The sequence below is a fragment of the Vulpes vulpes genome, chromosome 8 (assembly GCF_048418805.1).
Source record: "Vulpes vulpes isolate BD-2025 chromosome 8, VulVul3, whole genome shotgun sequence".
Lineage (NCBI taxonomy): Eukaryota > Metazoa > Chordata > Mammalia > Carnivora > Canidae > Vulpes > Vulpes vulpes.
In genome coordinates this window covers 51,218,678-51,239,988 of record NC_132787.1, presented here as the reverse complement: position 1 = coordinate 51,239,988, position 21,311 = coordinate 51,218,678, and the positions used below count along the sequence as shown (strand labels likewise).

The window sequence follows — 21,311 nt, the reverse complement described above, 5'->3', positions numbered from 1 at the left end:
ACTCTCTGCCTATGTCTTGGGAGTGAGGCTTTTTTCATTTTTCTGCCCTTCTTCCTTATCACAGTGAAACTCTGCCGTGTGTCTGTGGTTAGTCTTGGAATTTTTGCTTGTCCCTCCCCAGCTATAGCAGACCTCTACTTAGTATCAGTATAGGAACTTGAGCCTACAATAATTTCCTGCCTCTCACCAGGAGTAAGGAGTAGAGGGGTTTTGCTTTACTTTTTTCCAGAAGCAGTGGATCTTTGCCAGTTGCCCTCTGTATGAAAAGATTTGCTGCCCATCACCTTAAGGCTTAAGGCTTTGCTTAATAGAAGAGAAGGGTCTAGGGGAGATAGGTAGGGCATTGTGTCTGTCCCCCAACAATTGCCAATCACCTCTCTCATGCCTAGGCTGCCACAGTAGCCCATTTCTAGTGTCCTGCTCTGTCCCTAGTCTTTATTGTGAGCACAAGAGGCCCAGGGGGAAGACTTGCACGTGCATGGGAAATCTCTTATATCTGGTGTGGGATTACTGTTCTTGCAGTTTCCTAAATCCTAGATAGAAGCAGCCAAAGATAACTGCTTGATATATTTGTCTGCTACTACTTTTGTTTCTGTCTGTTCTGAGTCTGTTTCTACTGCCTGGAGTTTTCTCCTGCTTATAGGTCAAATTTTCATGCTTCTTTATATGTCTGATAATTTTTGATGTGATATTGGACCCTGTTAATTTAATGTTATTCTGCATTAGATTTTGTTATATTCCTTTAAAAGAATGTTTCTTTCTTTCTTTCTTTCTTTCTTTCTTTCTTTCTTCTCTCTCTCTCTCTCTCTCTCTCTCTCTCTCTCTCTCTCTCTCTCTTTCTTTCTTTCTTTTATTCTGGCATGCAGTTAAATTACCTACAGATTACTTTGATCCCTTTTCAGGTTTGTTTTTAAGCTCTTTTAGGGTGAGCATAGAGTAGCTTTTACTCCAGAGCTAATTCACCTCTACTTGTAAAGCACGACCCTTTTGAATTCTTTTGAATGCCCTGGAGATTCAAGGGAGTTCTCTTTATTCTAGCTGGAGGGAAGTCAAATGATTCCAGATGCTCTTTGAACTCCAGTAATTGTTATTTTTATAGCTCACCCTTAATAGTTCTTTGTTCAAATTACTATTTAACCAGAATTCAAGGGGATCCTATGCAGGTTTCTAGAACTCTTGTCTCTAGCTGCCTCCTCTTGTGTATTCTATCCTACAAATCCTACCTGCTTTGGCCTCTCTGAACTCTACCTAGACTCTTTTCTCCACAACTCAGTGAAGTTGCCACAGTTTGGATGCCCCTGTCTGAGCTGCAGTGCAGGCGTTACCTCTAGACAGAAAGCCTGGGTTATGGTTACGGCTCATCCTGTTTGTTTCTCTTTTCTCAGGGAATCACAGTTCTTAGTTGCCTGTTATCCAGTATCCAAAAATAGATGTTTCCTATGTTTTCCCCCAGTTTTCTAGGTGTTTACTGTGGGAGGTTAATTCCAGATCATTCAAAATTCCCAGATTATCCTATAAAAGCAGAATATTTTTATTTATAGGTAATTCAATTTAAATTTGATTTTCAGTATTCTTGATTTTAAAAGAAATACCAATAGAAGCCTGCTTCATACTATTTAGAAAAATTGATTCCAGATGGATTAAGGACTTAAGTGACAAAATAAAAAAATTAGAATCTCGTAGTAGAAAGTATAAGTGAATAGGTTATTGATTCTGGGTATAAGAATTTAATACAGAAAACAATGGCACTAAAAATATTGATAAATGAGACTCCATAAAACTGAGAAATTTTTAAAAATCAAGTCACTTAATAAAGTGAGATGACAAATGACGCAGGAGAAGATACAATATACACACATGAAAAAGATTGTCAAGAATTTATAAAGAACTCTACAAATCAATGAGAAAAGCACAAAAACTTGGTGTAGTACTGGGCAACATATATGAATGTGTATTTTGCAGAAGAGGACACTTACATGACCAAATATGTGAAGAGATGATCAACATGATGAGATGAAACGTTAGAGAAATGTAAATTAGGACCACAGTGAGAAATCTTTTCACACTCATTCCCCATTGGCAAGAATAACAGGACCTTTTTATGGTTTACTGAAAGGAGTATAAACTGATGTAACCATTTTAGCTTATAGTTTGACATTATCTCTTTAGGTTGGTTATTCACATACTTTATAACCTTGCAGTTCTACTTTGAGTATACCCAAGAGAATCTCTTACAGATGTACAGCAGAGGGCATGTGTACAATTTCATAGCAATATTTGTTCAAGATCGCAAAAATCCGGCAACAACTGAAGTGCCATCAGCGGGATAACAGAGACTTAAAAAGCAAAACAACAGGGACACCTGGGTGGCTCAGCTGTTGAGTGTCTACCTTTGGCTCAGGGTGTGATCCGGGGTCCCAGGATCCCGTCCCACATCGGGCTTCCTGCTTGGAGCCTGCTTCTCCCTCTGCCTGTGTTTGCCTTTCTCTCTGTGTCTCTCATGAGTGAATAAATAAAATCTTTAAATATATATATATATATATATATATAACAAAACAACAAGCTGTTATATAACAAAACAACAAGCTGTTACATACAACAGAATAAACCACACAGGTATGTAACATTGTGGATGAGATTAAGGGAAAAGATAATCCATGGAAGGTCTCACTCTGCATGATAACCTTTTTATAAAACTAAAATACCCCCTTTGTAAAAAATTAGTTTCAGAGGTAGAATTTAGTGATTCATCAGTTGCATATAACACGCAGTGCTCATTACATCAAGTGCCCTCCTTGTTGCCCTTCACCCAATTATCCCATTATTATCCCCCCCAGCAACCCTGTTTATTTCCTAGAGTTCAGTGTCTTATAATTTGCCTCCCCCCCAATTTTTATCTTTATTTTTTCTTCCCTTCCCCCATGTTCATCTGTTTTGTTTCTTAAATTCCATATAGAGTGAAATCATATGACATTTTTCTCTGACTTATTTCGCTTAGCATAATACCTTCTAGTTCCATCCATGTCTTTGCAAATGGCAAGAATTTTTTTTGTAATATTGCATTAAAACTAAAATACCTCTTAAAAATTAAAATAAAGTACAAATTTAAGAATTACATATAAATACAGGAAAGTACAATAAAAAGAAAAGCAAGAGAATGATAAACATGGTTGAGTTTAGGGGGTCAGGGGACCAGGGAGAGGGGATGATGAAGTTGGTGGAGACTATGGTTAGAAATTATCAGGGTCTTAGCTTACAGTTCACTTTTTACAAGGCCAAGAATAACTAATTAAATATCCAAATAAAGAGCTTGCCATAATGAGACTGTATTGTGAACCAAGGATTATGATTAATCCAGTTCGGTCCAAATAAAGAAAAAAAGTAACAGAGACCATTTATAATCCTTCTTAGGGAAAAACACATTCGCGTGCATGTGTGCACAAACAAGGAACCTAAGTTATTTAAGAGCATATCATGGCCTTTATGCTTTTTTATTTCCAAGAAGGAGCCTTTGGGAAAAATCCCTGAGTTAAGAAATCTCCCCTGATTTACCCAGAAATCAACTAAGAGTACTGTATTTCCTTTTGCTTAATAAGCAGCTTGTGAATGGCAAATAATGTAGTCTTTTTAAAGATGAATTTTCAGCTAAAAATAAGATTAAATGGCAGGGTGGTGTTGGAAACAATTTGTTGGTCATAATGTTCATTGAAGATTCATCCAGATCAATAGTAGGAACCAGGACAGCTTATATTTTACTTCTGGAAGCTGAACCTGAGTGGTGGTATTGCCATGGCCAAAATGTCGTCATGCTATTTTTTTTCCCTAATAACTTTTGCATTATATAAGGAGATTCTCTTTTTGTGTTCAGTAGCACAATTCCTGTCAGTTACTAGAGATTTGAGAAAATAAGAACTTTTTGAATATCAGAACCTATATAGGATGAGGCATTATCATTTAAAAGCCTTAAGAAATCTATAGGTGGGGGTTAAGGAACTAACAAAATGAAGATCTCTGATATCTGGGATTTTGGTTTTCCTACTGAATGCAGAGGAATAGAATCCAGATATTACTAGAATTGCTTTCCCTGTTACTAGGGTTGTGCTCATTGTAAGATTTTATCAGTTACAGGGCTCCTGACTGGCTCAGTAGAGCACGAGACTTGATCTCAAGGTTGTGAATTCAAGCCCCACATTAGGCATGAAGCCTATTTAAGAAAAAGAGAAAGAAAGAAAAGAAAAAAAAAAAAAAGAGAAAGAAAAGAATGTATCAGTTACCATCTTCTGTCATTCATTACATAGAATTAAATCGTGAGGCTAGAGAGAGAAACAGCATGGCATGAATTTTCAGCATTTACATATTAGAAATTATTTTGAAGCTGAATTTTAAAAAATTTTTATTTATTCATAAGAGACACAGAAAGAGAGGCAGAGACATAGGCAGAGGGAGAAGCAGGCTCCATGCAGGGAGCCCGATGTGGGACTCTATCCCAGGACTCCAGGATCACGCCCTGAGTCAAAAGCAGACACTTAACAGCTAAGCCACCGAGGCATCCCATGAATTTTGAATCTTAGACTTGCAGAATCCAGAGAAACAAGATTAGACCACTGATAGATGAGTTTTACACTTTCCCCACCTATACTTCATGCCATTTTCCTTTTGGGTTCTTACTAAGCAAAGAGGAACTCAAGAGGACTGAAACTTGTTGATGGCACTAGGAGCGGTGCTGAGCATGCTGGGTTCAGCTTGTGGGCTGCCTCCCAGCTCACCACGTCCTGCCTGCTCTCCATGTGTATATTCACAGACAAACATGAATGGGTAGCAACAGATAATGGTATTGGAAGGGTGAGATTCAGCAGTTTTGCACAGAAAACTCTGGTAGATGTTGCTTAATGTAGTCTTAACCTGAAGTTGGGACAAAATTGAACAAATGATGAATTTGGTGCTTTGGAAAGTGTGGAAAATGCTAGTGAACTCTATTCTCTATCAGGAGAAGCAACTGAAATTAATGAAACTCTTGCAGAAATCCCAGTACTTGTCAACATACCCTTTTATGAAGATGATTGGGTGGTCAAGATAATAGTCAGTAACCTTTAAGAATTGGATGAATTAATGAGTGAAGAAGCATATGAGAAATACATAAAATCTATTAGCAGTGAAAATGGCACCCCTAAACAAACTAGTATGAAACAAAAAAAATTAAAAAGAAATTTGTTACTTCAGACAGCTGGCATTGTAGTGTGAACACCCCGACTTTTGAAGTCTTATAGGATATAGTCAGATCAGAAAGTGACCAGTGATCATTAAATTCAGTGTACTGTCACAAGCTAGACTAACTTCATCTATTCCATTTATAAGCCAGCCAGTCTTAGGGTTTAAATTAAGGTGGAAGCACCCAGGTGGCTCAGTGGTTGAGCATCTGTCTTTGGCTCAGATCGTGATCCTGGGGTCCTGGGCTGGAGTCCCACATCAGGCTCCCTGTGGGGAGCTTGCTTCTCCCTCTGCCTGTGTCTCTGCCTCTCTGGTCTCTCATGAATAAATAAATAAAATCTTTTTTTTTTTAATTTTTTTTTAATTTTTATTTATTTATGATAGTCAGAGAGAGAGAGGCAGAGACACAGGCAGAGGGAGAAGCAGGCTCCATGCACCGGGAGCCCGACGTGGGATTCGATCCCGGGTCTCCAGGATCGCGCCCTGGGCCAAAGGCAGGCGCCAAACCGCTGCGCCACCCAGGGATCCCCAATAAAATCTTTTTTTAAAAAAATGCAAGTGGAAAGATCCCAGAATGCATTAAGTGAACCAGTCTTTTTTTTTTTTTTTTGCAAATGAGTGTGTCCAAACCAGGGAAATAGGAATACTAATAGATCTTGGTTAATTTTAAGGACCAGTGAAGAACAATGCAGTCTCTGTTGGTACCTATTTTAGTATGTTTTTCATTTGCTAAGCACAGTTAATTTAAAAATGGTTTGGCTCCTGTGGAAGCCATTCCTATTTACATCAAAGTACTACAGAATTGTCAGATGCCTGGGTGGCTCAGTCGGTTGGGCATCTGCCTTTGGCTCGGGTCATGATCTTGAGGTCCTGGGATCAAGCCCCAGTTGAGCTCCGTGCTCACTGGGGAGTCTGCTTCTTCCTCTCCCTCTGTGTGCTCTTTCTCTCTGTGTCAAATAAATAAGTAAATCTTAAAGAAAAAAAAAAAAGACTATCAGGGCATACTATTTATATTTCTGTACCCTTTGATGCCACATTTAAATTGAGATTGGTGAGGACTTAAGTGAAAGTCTATTTGATGTTACTCTTCTCACTTTATAAGAAATTGAAAGTTGAATCAACTTTTCAGGTTTCTTGTTGAAATTATCACAAAGGCCTCTCAGGCTGTAGGGTTCTTTTTGCCCTAAGGAAATGTTTTACTGGACTTGAGATCACTCATATGATCACCTTTGAAGAAATGCAGTCATAGTCTTCATGTGCATTATCAAAGACTTAACTCTACTCTTCTTTGGAAAAAGACATTGAGGAATATCTTTGAACTGAAGTGTCATTAACTAGTTTTACCTCCCTCCCTTCCTTCCTAGTATGAGGAACTCAGGCTGATATATATCACCCTTAGTGTTATAGACTTCTTTTTAAGCAAAGGAATGACGCTGTTATTGAGAAATTTGGATAGCTTAGTTTGAGAAGGAAGTATACAAGACCAGGTTGGCTGAATAAGACTTTCTAAGACTTCTGGCCCTGAAGAGAACTGTGGTATTGTTCTAAGGGGGATGCTCTTCTTCATTTTATGCATTTGTACTTCAGGAGGCAGTGATTGGAATGCTTTATAATATATGTGATCCATGACAATTACAACTTTGAGTGATAATCACAGGAAGAAAGCTCATTGATCAGGATCATACTCTTCTCTGGAGACTGTTGCATAGTGATTAGAGGCTCTGCTTTTATTTTTTTTATTTTTTTTATTTTTTTTTTTTTTTGAGGCTCTGCTTTTAATTGAGGAAGGAATCATAGGTGGGGTATTAGGGGAGAGGAGTCTTGAATGAATAAATTATTTTATGTTTGCATTTAATTCATGCTTCCTAAATCACAGAAGCATGGGAAAGATAACTTCTTGAGCGTTGAAGGAAAGGCTTTGGCCTATGCATTCTCGGTGATTAACTCTTGATTCCATGAGTAGATGATCTGTTTTTTGCACATTTGAAATTTGGAATGACTTTTGCAAAACCAGTAAATATGATTCGGGGCCTGTTTTTCCATCTCTGCCTCATTTGTTATGTTCTAAGAATACAGAGGAATTATTAGATGTTTTTGGATTACACATTCTCTCACTTTCCTTTATGAGGGTACATATTCAAGAATTTCACGTATATCCGTTTATTTCTTCATCAAATATTTCCTGAGTGTCTGCTATGTTCCACACCCTGTTCTGGAAGCTTGGCATGTATCTATGAACAATAGACAAAAATCTCTAACCATTTCTTCATGAGGATTATTAATTCTTTGTAATTACAAGGTGGTCCTTATAATACATTTATTCTTCAACTTTTTGTTAACCCCGTTTTAATGATGGAAGGAAGAACAAAACTAAAGATATCTGACTTCAGGAAAGGAGTTGTTTTTTTTTTTTAAGATTTTATTTATTTATTCATGATAGTCATAGAGAGAGAGGCAGAGACATAGGCAGAGGGAGAAGCAAGCTCCATGCAGGGAGCTCGACGTGGGGTTTGATCCCGGGTCTCCAGGATCACGCCCTGGGCCAAAGGCAGGCGCTAAACTGCTGCGCCACCCAGGGATCCCAGGAAAGGAGTTTTTGCAACAAAGACACTTTGCTAACGAAATACTACTGTTACTTAGATCATTTTTAGACCTTCCTCTGGATGTTTGGGCTATACACAAGTATCAGTCACATTGCTTTATAGTACGTCCTCACTAATAAAAGTCCACTCTTAAGAGCTGATAATTGCCTTTGAAGATATTTAAAACAATGTATCGGAGGTGACTTTAATAGCAAAAATAAGATTATGGGCCACTTGAAAGGAGTAGCACTCTTTTGTACATATATCATTTCTGGCATGTTAATTAAAAGTTAGCCTTATTTTACAATGATCTTGAACACATTGTCTGTTAAGTACATAGCAGAATATACCTCACCAGTTACCGGTCTGTGTTTTATTTTAGATGATTCTGTGATTTAATTTGTAGTAAGTAGGCTTTTTTTTTCTTTTCTTTTCTTTCTTTCTTTCTTTCTTTTTTTTTTTTTTTTTGTTCTTTCCCCTCACCAGGTATACAATGTTTATATGGCAGGGAGGCAGCTGTGTTCTAAGCGGTACCGGGAGTTTGCCATCCTACATCAGAACCTGAAGAGAGAGTTTGCCAACTTTACATTTCCCCGACTTCCAGGGAAGTGGCCATTTTCTTTATCAGAACAGCAACTAGATGCCCGACGTCGGGGGTTGGAGGAATATCTAGAAAAAGGTAAGCTGGCTATTAAACTCTACTATTTTAAATAGACATAGAGTCTAGGTATGTGTTGCAACTCCTAAACTTCTTTGCTAAATTTCCTGAAACTCAGTAGTGAAAGCCAATCATATATCTGACCATCAGTGTTGAATGATCTGAGCTTTGAAGCCAAGACTGAAATGTCCAGTACAAGGATTAATAGCCTATTTCACTGACTTGTTGAGCACTTAACAACAACAGAAAAATGTGTAGTTTTTGGTGCATTAGGGACCTAATTATTTATAGGGTTATATTATTTGCCAGCAGACACATACAGACTCATCAACATGCTAAATTGATGGGAACTAAGTGGGCAGTATTTAAAACATTTTTATTAAAATGATTCTCAGTTCACTAGCCTATCCTACTTGAAAACTCGTTTTTCCTCCTACAGGTGCCAAGTTGTAAGTAACCTAAGGTCCCATTGATATAAGCAGGTTATAGGTTGAAGTATTAAAACTCACTTGTTATCTTAGGACTTCCAGATAGTACATCAGAGGTCTGGAATGTGGATGCTGAAACATTTGCTTATCTGAAAGGCAAGGAGAAATGACCCAGATTTCCAGAATAAGATAGTCCATTTTGTGGCTCAGAGAAGAGATCTTGCTTCACTATATTACAGAGTTATATAATTTGTCATCTGTGCAGTAGGCTTTTCTTTAAAATACTAATTTAATAGAATAATGGTCCTTTGTGATATTTATTATGTCCTTGTATAAGAACTAATTGACCTAGTTGAGTTTTTTTTTAAAGATTTTATTTATTTATTTGGGAAAGAGGGAGCATGAGTGGGGGGAGGGGAGAGGGAGAAGGAGACTCCCTGCTGAGCAGGGAGCCCAATGCGGGACTCTGTCCTGGGGACCCGAGCCAAAGATGCTCAGCTGACTGAGCCACCCAGGTGCCCCTGAATTTTTTTTTAAACTTTAGTAGAGAGCCTTATCCCTGAAGAAAAACTATTTCCCCTGTAGAAGGTAGTAAGACTTTATGTGTTTTTAGCTTTCTTCTAACATGGGATGGCCTCTAAACATAGCCCTTGAGAAATGAAAAAGGATATAAATTTTTAAATAAAATGAAGTAAAATCATCAGTATAACTCAATATCTACATGAGAGTGTCAGGAAATTAATTTTCTTAAATTTAAACAATTACCTACTTACTTTCCTTCCTTCTTGTTTCCTTCCTTCCTTCCTTCCTTCCTTCCTTCCTTCCTTCCTTCCTTCCTTCCTTCCTGTTGTTTTGAAGCTAAAGTTAGTGAGGTGAGAAGATGTGCTGAGCTTAGTGCTTAATTAACCATCCATTTTTTTTCCAAAGTAGTTTTAACTGCTTATGGTTCTCTGACTGTCCCGGTTCCTAAGCCAAGTAGACATTTTTCCTTTTGTATTTTAGTTTTGTGTTTGCTTTATTACTTTTTTTTAATATTTTATTTATTCATGAGAGACCACAGAGAGAGAGACAGAGACACAGGCAGAGGGAGAAGCAGGCTCCATGCAGGGAGCCCGATGTGGGATTCGATCCCAGGACTCCAGATCACGCCCTGGGCTGAAGGCAGGGCGCTAAACTGCTAAGCCACCCAGGTGTCCCTGCTTTATTCCTAATTGACCTTACCCTTGCTCTATTGTCTGATTTGTTCTTAACATGAGATCACAAAGTTAGATTTACTCTAGTGTTGTTTTTTGGGGGTAACTTCCTTTGGCTATGTTTAATATTTTTAGGAAGCTTGGGGATCCCTGGGTGGCTCAGTGGTTTGACATCTGCCTTTGGCCCAGGGTGCGATCCTGGAGTCCCGGGATCGAGTGCCGCATCGGGCTCCTGGCATGGAGCCTGCTTCTCCCTCTGCCTGTGTCTCTGCCTCTCTCTCTCTCTCTCTCTGTGTGTCTATCATAAGTAAATAAATAAATCTTTTAAAAAATATTTTTAGGAAGCTTCATCTTTAAACATCCTCTTATTCCCCTCTTCTAGTTCATATTTATAAGAATCTTGTGCCTTATCATGTCATATGTCAGGAATGGCATACCACCTCTGCATTGCCTGCTACTAATGATTTACACTTAAACCTTGATATGTTCTTGACTTTAAAGTCTTGATTCTAGGGCCTCATGCCAGATTCTATTTTTATTTTCTACAGTGTGCTCAATACGAGTCATTGGTGAGAGTGACATCATGCAGGAATTCCTATCAGAATCCGATGAGGTAAGTCCCTTCAGTGACTGTTTACACTTTGGTTTCAAGTGCAGGAAAATAAGATCAATTATAGATGGAATTGCCATAAATTCCCCATATGATTGTTTTTTCAACTTTCCCTTTCTTCTGTATCTTGCTTGTCTTTCAAGACCAATGCTAGGTTCACCTTTTCTTTGAAGCCTTCTCTGATACTCAAGTCATTGGTTTTCCATTCCACCAAGAACTTATATAGTCAGGACTACTCAATCATCACTTTGTTGCTCTCTCATTCTCTAATTTTTTATACATTTAATCAAATTATCACTTTATATTTTTAGTTCACTAGACTGTGAATTACCTATAGATAAGAGCTAAGTCTTTTTTTTTTTTTTTCATTCTTATTCAGGTAGAATTGACAAATAAGAATCATCTATATTGGGCATCCTAGGTGGCTCAGCGGTTTAGTGCTGCCTTCAGCCCAGGGTGTGATCTTGGAGACAGGGGATCAAGTCCCATATCGGGCTCTCTGCATGGAGCCTGCTTCTCCCTTTGCCTCTGTCTCTCTCTCTCTCTCTCTCTCTCTCTGTGTGTCTCTCATGAATAAATAAATTAAAAATCTTAAAAAAATATCTATATTTGAGGCATACAACTTGGTGTTGTATGTATATACATTGTATGATATATGTATACGTTGTGAAAGATCACCACAATCATGCTAGCGAACATATCCATTACCTCATAGTTATTGTTTTCTTTCTTTCTTTTCTGTGTGTGTGTGTGTGCGTGTGTGTCTGTGTCTGGTGAGAACACTTAAGATCTACCCTCCTAGCAAAATTCAAGTATATAGTATAGTATTGTTAACTCTGGTCACTGTGCTCTTATACATTAGACTCAAGAACAAGAGCTAAATCTTGGTCATCTTTATATTCCCAATGCCTTACCACAATGACAAGCATATTGTAGGTGCTTAATAAATATTTATTAAGTAGAAGAATGAATATGTAATGCTGCTATATTAAATAATGTGTAATCTGCTAATTAGTTTATATGTATATGTCTTATTTTCCCAGCTAGATTATAAGTTTCTTTCAGACAAGGGTATATAATGAGTAATGCTTAGGACAACTAATCTAGGTTTTAGATGATAAAAATTTTTTAAGTGGTAAATGAAGGTGGACTTGCTCTTAAATAGTTGTTTCTTGCTAATAAAACTTAGAAGGTCAAATATCCGTTAGAAGAAGGGCACCTGGATGGGTCAGTTGGTTAAGCATCCAGTTCTTGACCTCAGCTCAGGTCTTTTTTTTTTTTCTTCCAGCTCAGGTCTTGTTCTCAGAGTCATGAGTTCAAGCCCCAAATTGGGCTCTATGCTGGGCATGGAGCCTACTTAAAAGAAGTCTGGGGGGTGCCTGAGTGACTCAGTCATTTAAGTGTCTGCCTTTGGCTCAGATCATGATCCTAACTCAGCAGGAAGTCTGCTTCTCCCTCTCTCTCTCTGCCTGCTTGTGCTCTCTCTCATCAAATAAATAAAATCTTTAAAAAAATTCTGTTAATCATCAAAAGCAATAAGAAAGAAGGATCTTTTGAATTAAGGGATAAGACTTGTTTACTCTTCCCTGGAAGAAAATTGGGCGTTACATTAACTCAGATTTCCTGCATTTCATCAATTTTTCCTGTCAGAGGTGTCATGATGACTTCAGGGTTCAGAAAGGAGCTTGGGTTACTACTTGAACCAGTTTAGCATGTGTAACCATTTAAACCCAGAGAATTATTTGTCAAAACTACTGCTTTCAGTTGTATCCTTTTCTCATTTGCAAGTTCCCAGTGTTTGGAAGTAAGTAAAAAATCTCTCCCTGGGTGTTTGACCTAAACTGCTTTACACAAGTGTTCTGTTTAAAATGTGAACACGGGCAGCCCCAGTGGTGCAGCAGTTTGGCGCCGCCTGCAGCCTGGGGTGTGATCCTGAAGACCAGGGATCAAGTCCCACATCAGGATCCCTGCATGGAGCCTGCTTCTCCCTCTGCCTGTGTCTCTGCCTCTCTGTGTGTGTGTCTATGAATAAATAAATAAAATCATAAATAAATAAATAAAATCATAAATAAATAAATAAATAAATAAATAAATAAATAAATAAATAGAATGTGAACACATTGGCTTTAACATTTCTTTCCTCCGTCTTCTTTTTAAAGGTTAACAACATCTGCTGTAGCCTGAATTCAGCTCTTTGATTTATAAAATATATTGACTTTAAGGTGTCTTCTTCCCCCCCTTTTCATTGGAACATGTTTAGATTATTGCTTAGCTAGCATGTTACAAGGAGAATGAGGATATGCTGGCTCATAAATTCTGTCTGTCTTTTCCCCCAGAACTACAATGGTGTCTCCGACGTAGAGCTGAGAGTAGCACTACCAGATGGAACGACTGTTACGGTCAGGGTTAAAAAGAACAGTACTACAGACCAAGTATACCAGGTAAATTAGACTTGAACAAGTAGACTCATCATTAGATGGCTTAAAGCTACGGAAGATGGATTACATGAGTTAGTACATACAAAATGCTTAGACTGTCTATGTAATAAGTTTATTAAATGTTAGCTACTATCACTGATGTTATTATTAATGTGAAAGTACTTTGCTCTCCTTGAAAGAAAGATACAGTATATATCCTGGGCCAGAGTGGTTGTGATTAGCCCTCATTTTAATTGTAAAAAGTTTTAACATACATGAAAACAGAACAGAACCTCCATTTTTGCATCATTCATATTTAATAATCATCAAGATTTTGCCACATTTGCATTATATCTTCTTTTTTCCTTTTCCTTTGTTTAAATATTTTAAAGCAGATTCCATTTTTATTGGGCCTGTGTATATTTCAGTATAAATCTCTAAAAAAAATAAGGACATTCTTATATAAACACAAAGCCATGATCAGACCTAAAAAATTGACAGTAGCCCGGGTGGCTCAGCAGTTTAGCGCTGCCTTCAGCCCAGGATGGGATCCTGGAGATCCGGGATCGAGTCCCACGTCGGGCTCCCTGCATGGAGCCTGCTTCTCCCTCTGCCTGTGTCTCTGCCTCTCTCTCTCATTCTCTCTCTCTCTCTCTCTGTCTCTCATGAATAAATAAATAAAATCTTAAAAAAAAAGTTAACAGTATTTCCTTGGCATTAACTAATCCATTGTCAAATTTTCCCAGCTGTCTGAAAATGATTTTTTATAGTTGATTTGTTAAAATCTAGATCTAAACGAGGCTTGGTTTTTATGTTTGTTTTAATATAAAGTAATCTCCCTTCTCTTCCCCAGCTTTTTATTTCCATGTTATTGGTTTGTTGTGGAAATTAGGTCTGTGTTGCACAATGTCACACATTCTGAATGTATCTGTTTCTCTTATCTATGTCATTTAATACGTCCATCTTCTTACATTTTGCATAAATGGAAATTTGCTCTAGAGGCTCGATTAGATTCAAATTCAGTTTTTTTAAATAGACTACTTCATAATTGGTGATATATATGTACATCCTATTGCTTCTCAACAGGAGATATCCCACTTTTAATGATTCTAAGATTAATCAGTGGATTTAGGTGGTGATAACATGGACTCTTGATTGTAAAATTCCCCATTTATCTGTAATCAGGTGAGTGTATCATTGATGGTTGCTGCCTTAACCAGTGATTTCATTAAGGGTTGCAAAATACTGATTGTCTAATTCTGTCATTTATTCATATTGGTTAGGTAGAATTCTTCTGTAAAGAACTTTTCCTTACTAACTAAGACTATGTAGTTATCCAAAAATGCAGTTTGTAGGAAAGGGAGGATAAATATTTAATTTTCTTATTGCCAATTTCAGAGTAAAGAATTAGTGTCCTTGTTGATTCCAGTGATGTCCAATGAGATAATTATTTTTGTTTTGTTTTATATTATTTTAATATTGTGGGTTTTTAGATATTCCGTGTGATTTAATCAATAGCATATATTATCTTTGATGCTCACATTGTTCCATTTTTGGCCAGTGGAAGCTCCTTCATGTCTGCTTCTGTATTTTTCTGATGCAACTTATTTGTTTGTGATATAGCATTCTTGCTTTTTGGTACAAGATGTTCTGCCCTCACCTTTGTATATTTCCCATCCTAGTTCTAGAACCAGCCACTTTACTCAAGGAGTCCTGGTTTCTTTCTTTTTAAAGTTAATTTTATTTAAATGCAGTTAATTAACATATAATGTATTATTAGTTTCAGAGGTAGAATTCAGTGATTCATCCATAGTTTATAACACCCAGTGCTCACCCTACGTCATGCCCATCACCCAGTTACCCCAACCCTGTTTGCAACCCTCAGTTTGTTTCTTTTTTTTTTTTTAAAGATTTTATTTATTTATTCATGATAGACAGAGAGAGAGAGAGAGAGAGAGGCAGAGACACAGGCAAAGGGAGAAGCAGGCTCCATGCCAGGAGCCCAATGTGGGACTCGACTCGATCCCAGGTCTCCAGGATCACGCCCTGGGCCAAAGGCAGGAGCTGAACCGCTGAGCCACCCAGGGATCCCCTCTCAGTTTGTTTCTTATGATGAAGAGTCTCTCTCTGACTTGGTCTTGTTTTTCCCTCCCTTCCCCTGTGATCCTCTATTTTGTTTTTTAAATTCTGCATATGAGTGAAATCATATGATAATTGTCTTTCTCTGACTGACTTATTTAATTTAGTATAATAGTTCCATCCACAGCATTGCAAATGGTAAGATTTCATCCTGTTTGATGCTGAGTAATATTCTAGTGTGTGTGTGTGTGTACACACACCACCTTTTTTTTAAGATTGTATATATTTATTTGACAGAGATAGCGCTAGTGGGGTAGGTGGGAGAGGGAGAAGCAGGCTCCCTGTTGAGCAGGGAGCCTGACGTGGAACTTGATCCCAAAACCCCAGGATCTTGATCTGAGTCCAAGGCAGACACCTAACCAACTGAGCCACCTAGGCACCCTCTACCACCTCTTTTTTATCCATTCATTGTCAGTGGACATCTGAGCTCTTTCTATACTTTGGCTATTGTGGACATTCCTGCTATAAACATTGGGGTGCAGGTGCTCCTTTAGATCACTACATTTGTATCTTCGGGGGTGCTCCTTTAGATCACTACATTTGTATCTTTGGGGGAAATACCCAGTAGTGCAATTGCTGGGTTGTAGGGTAGCTCTATTTTTAACTTTTTGAGGAACCTCCATACTGTCTTCCAGAGTGGCTTCACCAACTTGCATTCCCACCAGCAGTGTAAGAGAAATCCCCTTTCTCTGCATCCTCACCAACATTTGTTCTTTCCTTACTTGCTAATTTTAGCCATTCTGACTGGTGTGAGGCAGTTTCTCATTGTGGTTTTGATTTGTCCTTCCCTGATGGCAAGTGATGTGGAGTATTTTTTCATGTGTCTGTTGGTTGTTTGTATGTCTTTGGAGAAATGTCTGTTCATGTCTTCTCATTTCTTGATTGGATTTTTTGTTCTTTGGGTATTGAGTTTGATAAGTTCTTTAGAGATTTTGTATACTAGCCTTTTAGCTGATAAGACATTTGCAAATATTTTCTCCCATTCTGTCGGTTGTCTTTTGGTTTTGTCGACTTGTTTTCTTTGCTGTGCAAAAGCTTTTTATCTTGATGAAGTCCCAATAGTTCATTTTTGCTTTTGTTGCCCTTGCCTTTGGAGATGTGTCTAGCAAGAAGTTGCTGCAGCAGAGGTCAAAGAGGTTGCTGCCTGTGTTCTCCTCTAGGATTTTGGTGGATTCCTATCTCACATTTAAGTCTTTCAACCATTTTGAGTTTATCTTTGTGTATGGTGTAAGAGATTGGTCCAGTTTCATTCTTCTGCATGTGCTGTCCAATAATCCCAACAACCATTTGTTGAGGACTGTTTTTTTTTCTTTTGTCTTTTTTCTATTGGTTATTCTTTCCTGCTTTTTTGAAGATTAGTTGGCCATAGTGTTGAGGGTACATTTCTGGGTTCTCTATTCTGAGAAATTATATTTAAAGGTCATAATCTGGGTGCTGGATAAAATCCTTGCTTTTAGGCCTTTTTATTTATCTTTAACTTGATTTGATTAAGACTTTCAGTGGGACTAACAGGTTTCTGGATATTAATGTTTATTTTTCCTTTGTACCAAACAATGTTACCCATTCATTTTTAAAAAGATTTTATTTATTTATTCCTGAGAGACACAAATAGAGAGGCAGAAACAGAGGCAGAGGGAAAAACAGGCTCGCTGCAGGGAGCCCGATGTGGGACTTGATCCCAGAACTCTGGGATCACGCCCTGAGCTGGAGGCAGACACTCAACCACTGAGCCACCCAGGCGTCCCTGTTCCCCATACATTTACTCTTGTACTGTATACCATGGCAAAGGATATATGCAGAATGTGAGGTATTTTTGAAATTACAAAATGCTATGATGATTGTAAGGAAAATGTTAATTTTGTAGGTTGCTGATGTTTTGTTTTGTATTCTTTTTTTTCTCCCAGTATTTCTCTAGCAAGGCCAGTTACTTAATTTTTTGGCACTTTTCTCCTTTCCCTGAGACTTGTAGTTATAAGCCATTTTCCAAATCTTGAAAGCATTTCAGTTTCTGTTCAGTATAGAATGATGACTTAGAATATTTATAAAAATCTCTAGTTTCTACCTCACATTAGGGATGAACTTAGGTTTGATATGTGAGCAGATCTGGGAAGCAGGGTATAATTGTGTTTGATTTACTGAGACACTAATATTTAACAATTTTATCTTGTTCAATTAATACCTTATGTATATTGCAATTGATCTTGAAGAAGAATTGTACTATTTTGTGTTTTTTGAGTTTTGCTGTTGTTTGTAATCTCAGTTTTCATTTATTTACATAGTCTCTTTCAATTGCTTTTTGTCATATGAGCTCCTTAGAAAGAAGGACTAATACTTGTTTAATATGCTCTGTTGTCCTAACATTTTGCTGTTTTCATGTAGATGTTCATGATGATAATTCTTAGGAAATGGAGGTCCCTAACCTGAGGCATGGATCATCCAAAAAATAAATGAGAATAATTTGTGAAGCATGAACAAAACTGACAAACTATTTTAAACTCAAGAACCAAAGACATAGACTTTGTATGTTAACAGACTGTATTAAATGTAGGCTATACGTGTGAGAGTGGATATTTAAGAATTTATTTTCTTCTTAAGATCAGTTCTTAAACAAAATTTTTTTAAAGATTTTATTTATTTATTTATTTATTTATTTATTCATTCATTCATTCATTCATGAGAGACACAGAGTGAGAGAGAGACAGAGACACAGGCAGAGGGAGAAGCAGGCTCCATGCAGGGAGCCTGATGTGGGACTTGATCCCGAGACTCCAGGATCACACCCTGGGCGGAAGGCAGGCACTAAAACACTGAGCCATCCAGGGATCCCTTAAGATCTGTTTTTATCAAGCAGATGACTTAAAAGTGTTGTTAAAAAAGACCTTTGTTGGATGAAGTCATATTTCAGAGAGGAAAGATGATATTTAAGAAGAGATTACTATCAGCTTGAATTGGAGGGGAAACTCCTATTTAGAGATGATAGCTGTTTGGGTCAAATACAGGTATTTTTTTCCCCTTGTATTTCATATGTATGCGTGCATGAGTACATGTACACATACATACAAAGAATAGCTATCGGTCATGAATTTAGTTCATTTGAAAGTAAGATGGCAGAAGTCCTTCCTCTCCCCCAACCCTCCCCCCCCACACACACACATGCACACACCTGTCTTTTCCCACAGCATTGTCTGATTTATTTACCCTGAAATGCATCTATCCTGTTTATACAATAGGCTATTGCAGCAGAGGTTGGCATGGACAGTACGACAGTGAATTACTTTGCTTTATTTGAAGTGATCAATCATTCCTTTGGTAAGTGCCGGTCAGCCAATTTTAAGTTTTGTCTGTGGGTATTTTATTCTAATACATCAGTATGAAGCACCCAGATTGAAACTATTTGCCTAGAGAAGAAGAGCTTGCAGAAGGGGAGATCCCACTTATTAGGACTATCTCCCACAAGTGGACCAGGCAAATCCTATTAAGCCCAAGTCAAAAGGGTGTCTGATCACTGTCAATCCTTTTTCTTCTTTTATAAGTCCAACTTACTTACACCTAGTACTAAAACAGATACTTCATAGTTTTTTAAAAATCAGAGTTTCAAAATTAACATATTTCAATGAAATAGCCAAAAAGAGGGATGTTTTGTTTAGCCACAACTTGGTTTAGTGTGCTTTTATGCTTTTTGTAGGTAATTAAGAATAGCTTTTTATTTTCAGGAGTTAGAAAAAGCCTTTGCTTTAATGCATGTATTGAAGTTTCCATGTAAATAGATATTCTTTTTCTAGGAAATTTTATTGCATAGTGACAGGAAGTTTCTCATGTTATTTTATAAAAACTAGAAACAGTGGTGACATTGGTTGCATTGAGATCACAAAGAGAAGGATGTCTGAGTGCTTGCTGTGAATGTTGTAGATTTCCTATCGTTTATGGGTCTTTTCCACATCATATATATATATATGGGGCTAAGTCCAGAAATAACAGATAATATTGATTGATCACACCTTCCTCATCCAGAAAGGGGGAAAGTTTGGTAGGTTTGGGTCATCTTGCCATCCCTGGTCAGGGTAGAACAAGGTCGATTTCCTCTGAAGCAGCCATCTCATTATTCTTCATCTTCCCAACTCCCTGTGGTCTAACTAGGCAGATAGAAATGTGCAGAAGATTGCTAAACCAGGACACTTGGATTCTAATCTTATCCTTTTTTTCTAAGCTTTAGTTAAGAAATAAAATGGGAAATACTAAACCTTTTTGCAGTGTGACAAAGTCAAGTAAACATTAAGAGAAGAAAACTCTGAGCCTTTCCAAAGTGAAGTAACATAGAAATTAAACGTGGTAGTGTTTTATCGTGCTTGTGCATTGTTAGGAAGAAGAAGAAACATTAGTGGAAAAATACTTTTCTCTTTGATGAATGTCTTAGAGTTGGGGGTGGGGAATGGGAAGAGCCTTTTGGCTCTTAACAGTAGAAGCAGTTCATTGAGAATTGCCACGTGAGAGACTCTGAATGAACCATACCTGGGTGGGTAAGAGGAGAGGCTTGCTTTAAAGATGTCCAGTGGAAATTGCTGTAATTTACCAGATAATGGGTAAGATATCTTAATTGACTTTGGAATAGATGCTGTCAGCACAGTCAGCATGTTAACTGAAGGGTGTGTCATACAGGTGATAGATTTCTGTCACTTTGAGGCTCAGTTGGCCATAGTTATAGTTAGAAGGGATATATTTGGCTAGAGAAATAGTTATTTTGTGGTCCCATAGCAGAGCTCCTTGGTGACTCCCAAGCTGATGTTCTGGTTAAGGATAGCCTGTCATTCTTGATCTGCCTCACACAATTTGTGCTGAGCTAATTCCTTATGTATCTTTTCACTCTAGCTTTCTTTCTTTCATTCTTTTCTTTCTTTCTTTTTTTTTTTAATGTCTTCCCTTCAGTACGTAAGCTGGCACCTAATGAATTTCCTCATAAACTCTACGTCCAGAACTACACGTCAGCAGTGCCAGGCACCTGCCTGGCCATTCGAAAGTGGCTCTTTACCACAGAAGAAGAAATCCTCCTAAATGACAATGACCTTGCTGTTACCTACTTTTTTCATCAGGTGGGTGAATTGATCTTCCTGGAAAGGCTTGATTTCTTTTTTCTGTTTATATGTAGCGAATAATTTGCCAATATAGTGTGAATGCTTAGATAAAACTGCTTTGCCTCCTGGATCGTAGTTAAGTTGCATTTTAAAAATATTCTATCATGGGGCGACTGGTTGGCTCAGTCAGTAGAATATGTAACTCTTGGTGTTGGGTTTGTATATTTGAGCCCCATGTTGGGTGTAGAGATTACTTAAAATCTTTTTTTAAAAAATATTTTACTTATTTCAGAGAGAGAACGCATGTGTACATGGAGGTGGGGAGGAGAGGCAGAGGGAGAAGCTCCCCGTTGAGCAGGGAGCCCGATGTGGGACTCGATCCCAGGATCATGGGATCATGACCCAAGGCGAAGGCAGACGCTCAACCAACTGAGCCACCCAGGTGCCCAAAAATAAAATCTTTAAAAAAATAAATAAAATTAAAAATGTTCTATCCTATTTATGGAAGATAAATAAGTTTAAGAAGTAAAGATGTCCTGGAGTTAAGAATAAATTTATTAGAATGGCTCAGTGGTTGAGTGCCTCCCTTTGGCCCAGGGTGTGATCCTGGAGTCCCGAGATCAAGTCCCACATTGGGCTCCCTGCATGGAGCCTGCTTCTCTCTCTCTCTCTCTCTGTCTCTCTGTGTCTCTCATGAATAGATAAATAAAATCTTTAAAAAAATTAATTTGTTATTACTTTTTAAACAGGAAATGAGCATATGGCTATGTACCTATTAAAAATTTTTCATCAAAATTATACATAGAGTTTAAAGCCTCAAAGAGTTCTACACAGGTTATTATGTATTAGTTACCCCACTTATCTTTATCTCCCCTCCCCTTAGGCAAACATTTTTCACCTCCCTTAGCTTTTGTTTGTTGTTTGTTTTATATTTATTCCCATGTCTCTTTTATAACTTGGTTATATTGATCCTACTTGAATTTTCAGATTCAAGCAGTATCTCTTAA

At 37.7% G+C, this 21,311-nt stretch overlaps 1 protein-coding gene across 1 annotated transcript in view; it reads left to right on the top strand.

The window, feature by feature from the left end:
* SNX27 (sorting nexin 27) overlaps window positions 1-21,311 on the top strand; it is a 76,540-nt gene that overhangs the window by 40,947 nt on the left and 14,282 nt on the right. Inside the window, exons 3-7 of the mRNA XM_072766512.1 lie at window positions 8,277-8,469; window positions 10,618-10,682; window positions 13,016-13,120; window positions 18,466-18,544; window positions 20,159-20,322. Coding sequence (XP_072622613.1) covers window positions 8,277-8,469; window positions 10,618-10,682; window positions 13,016-13,120; window positions 18,466-18,544; window positions 20,159-20,322 — 606 coding nt within the window. The remainder of the gene's footprint in view (window positions 1-8,276; window positions 8,470-10,617; window positions 10,683-13,015; window positions 13,121-18,465; window positions 18,545-20,158; window positions 20,323-21,311) is intronic.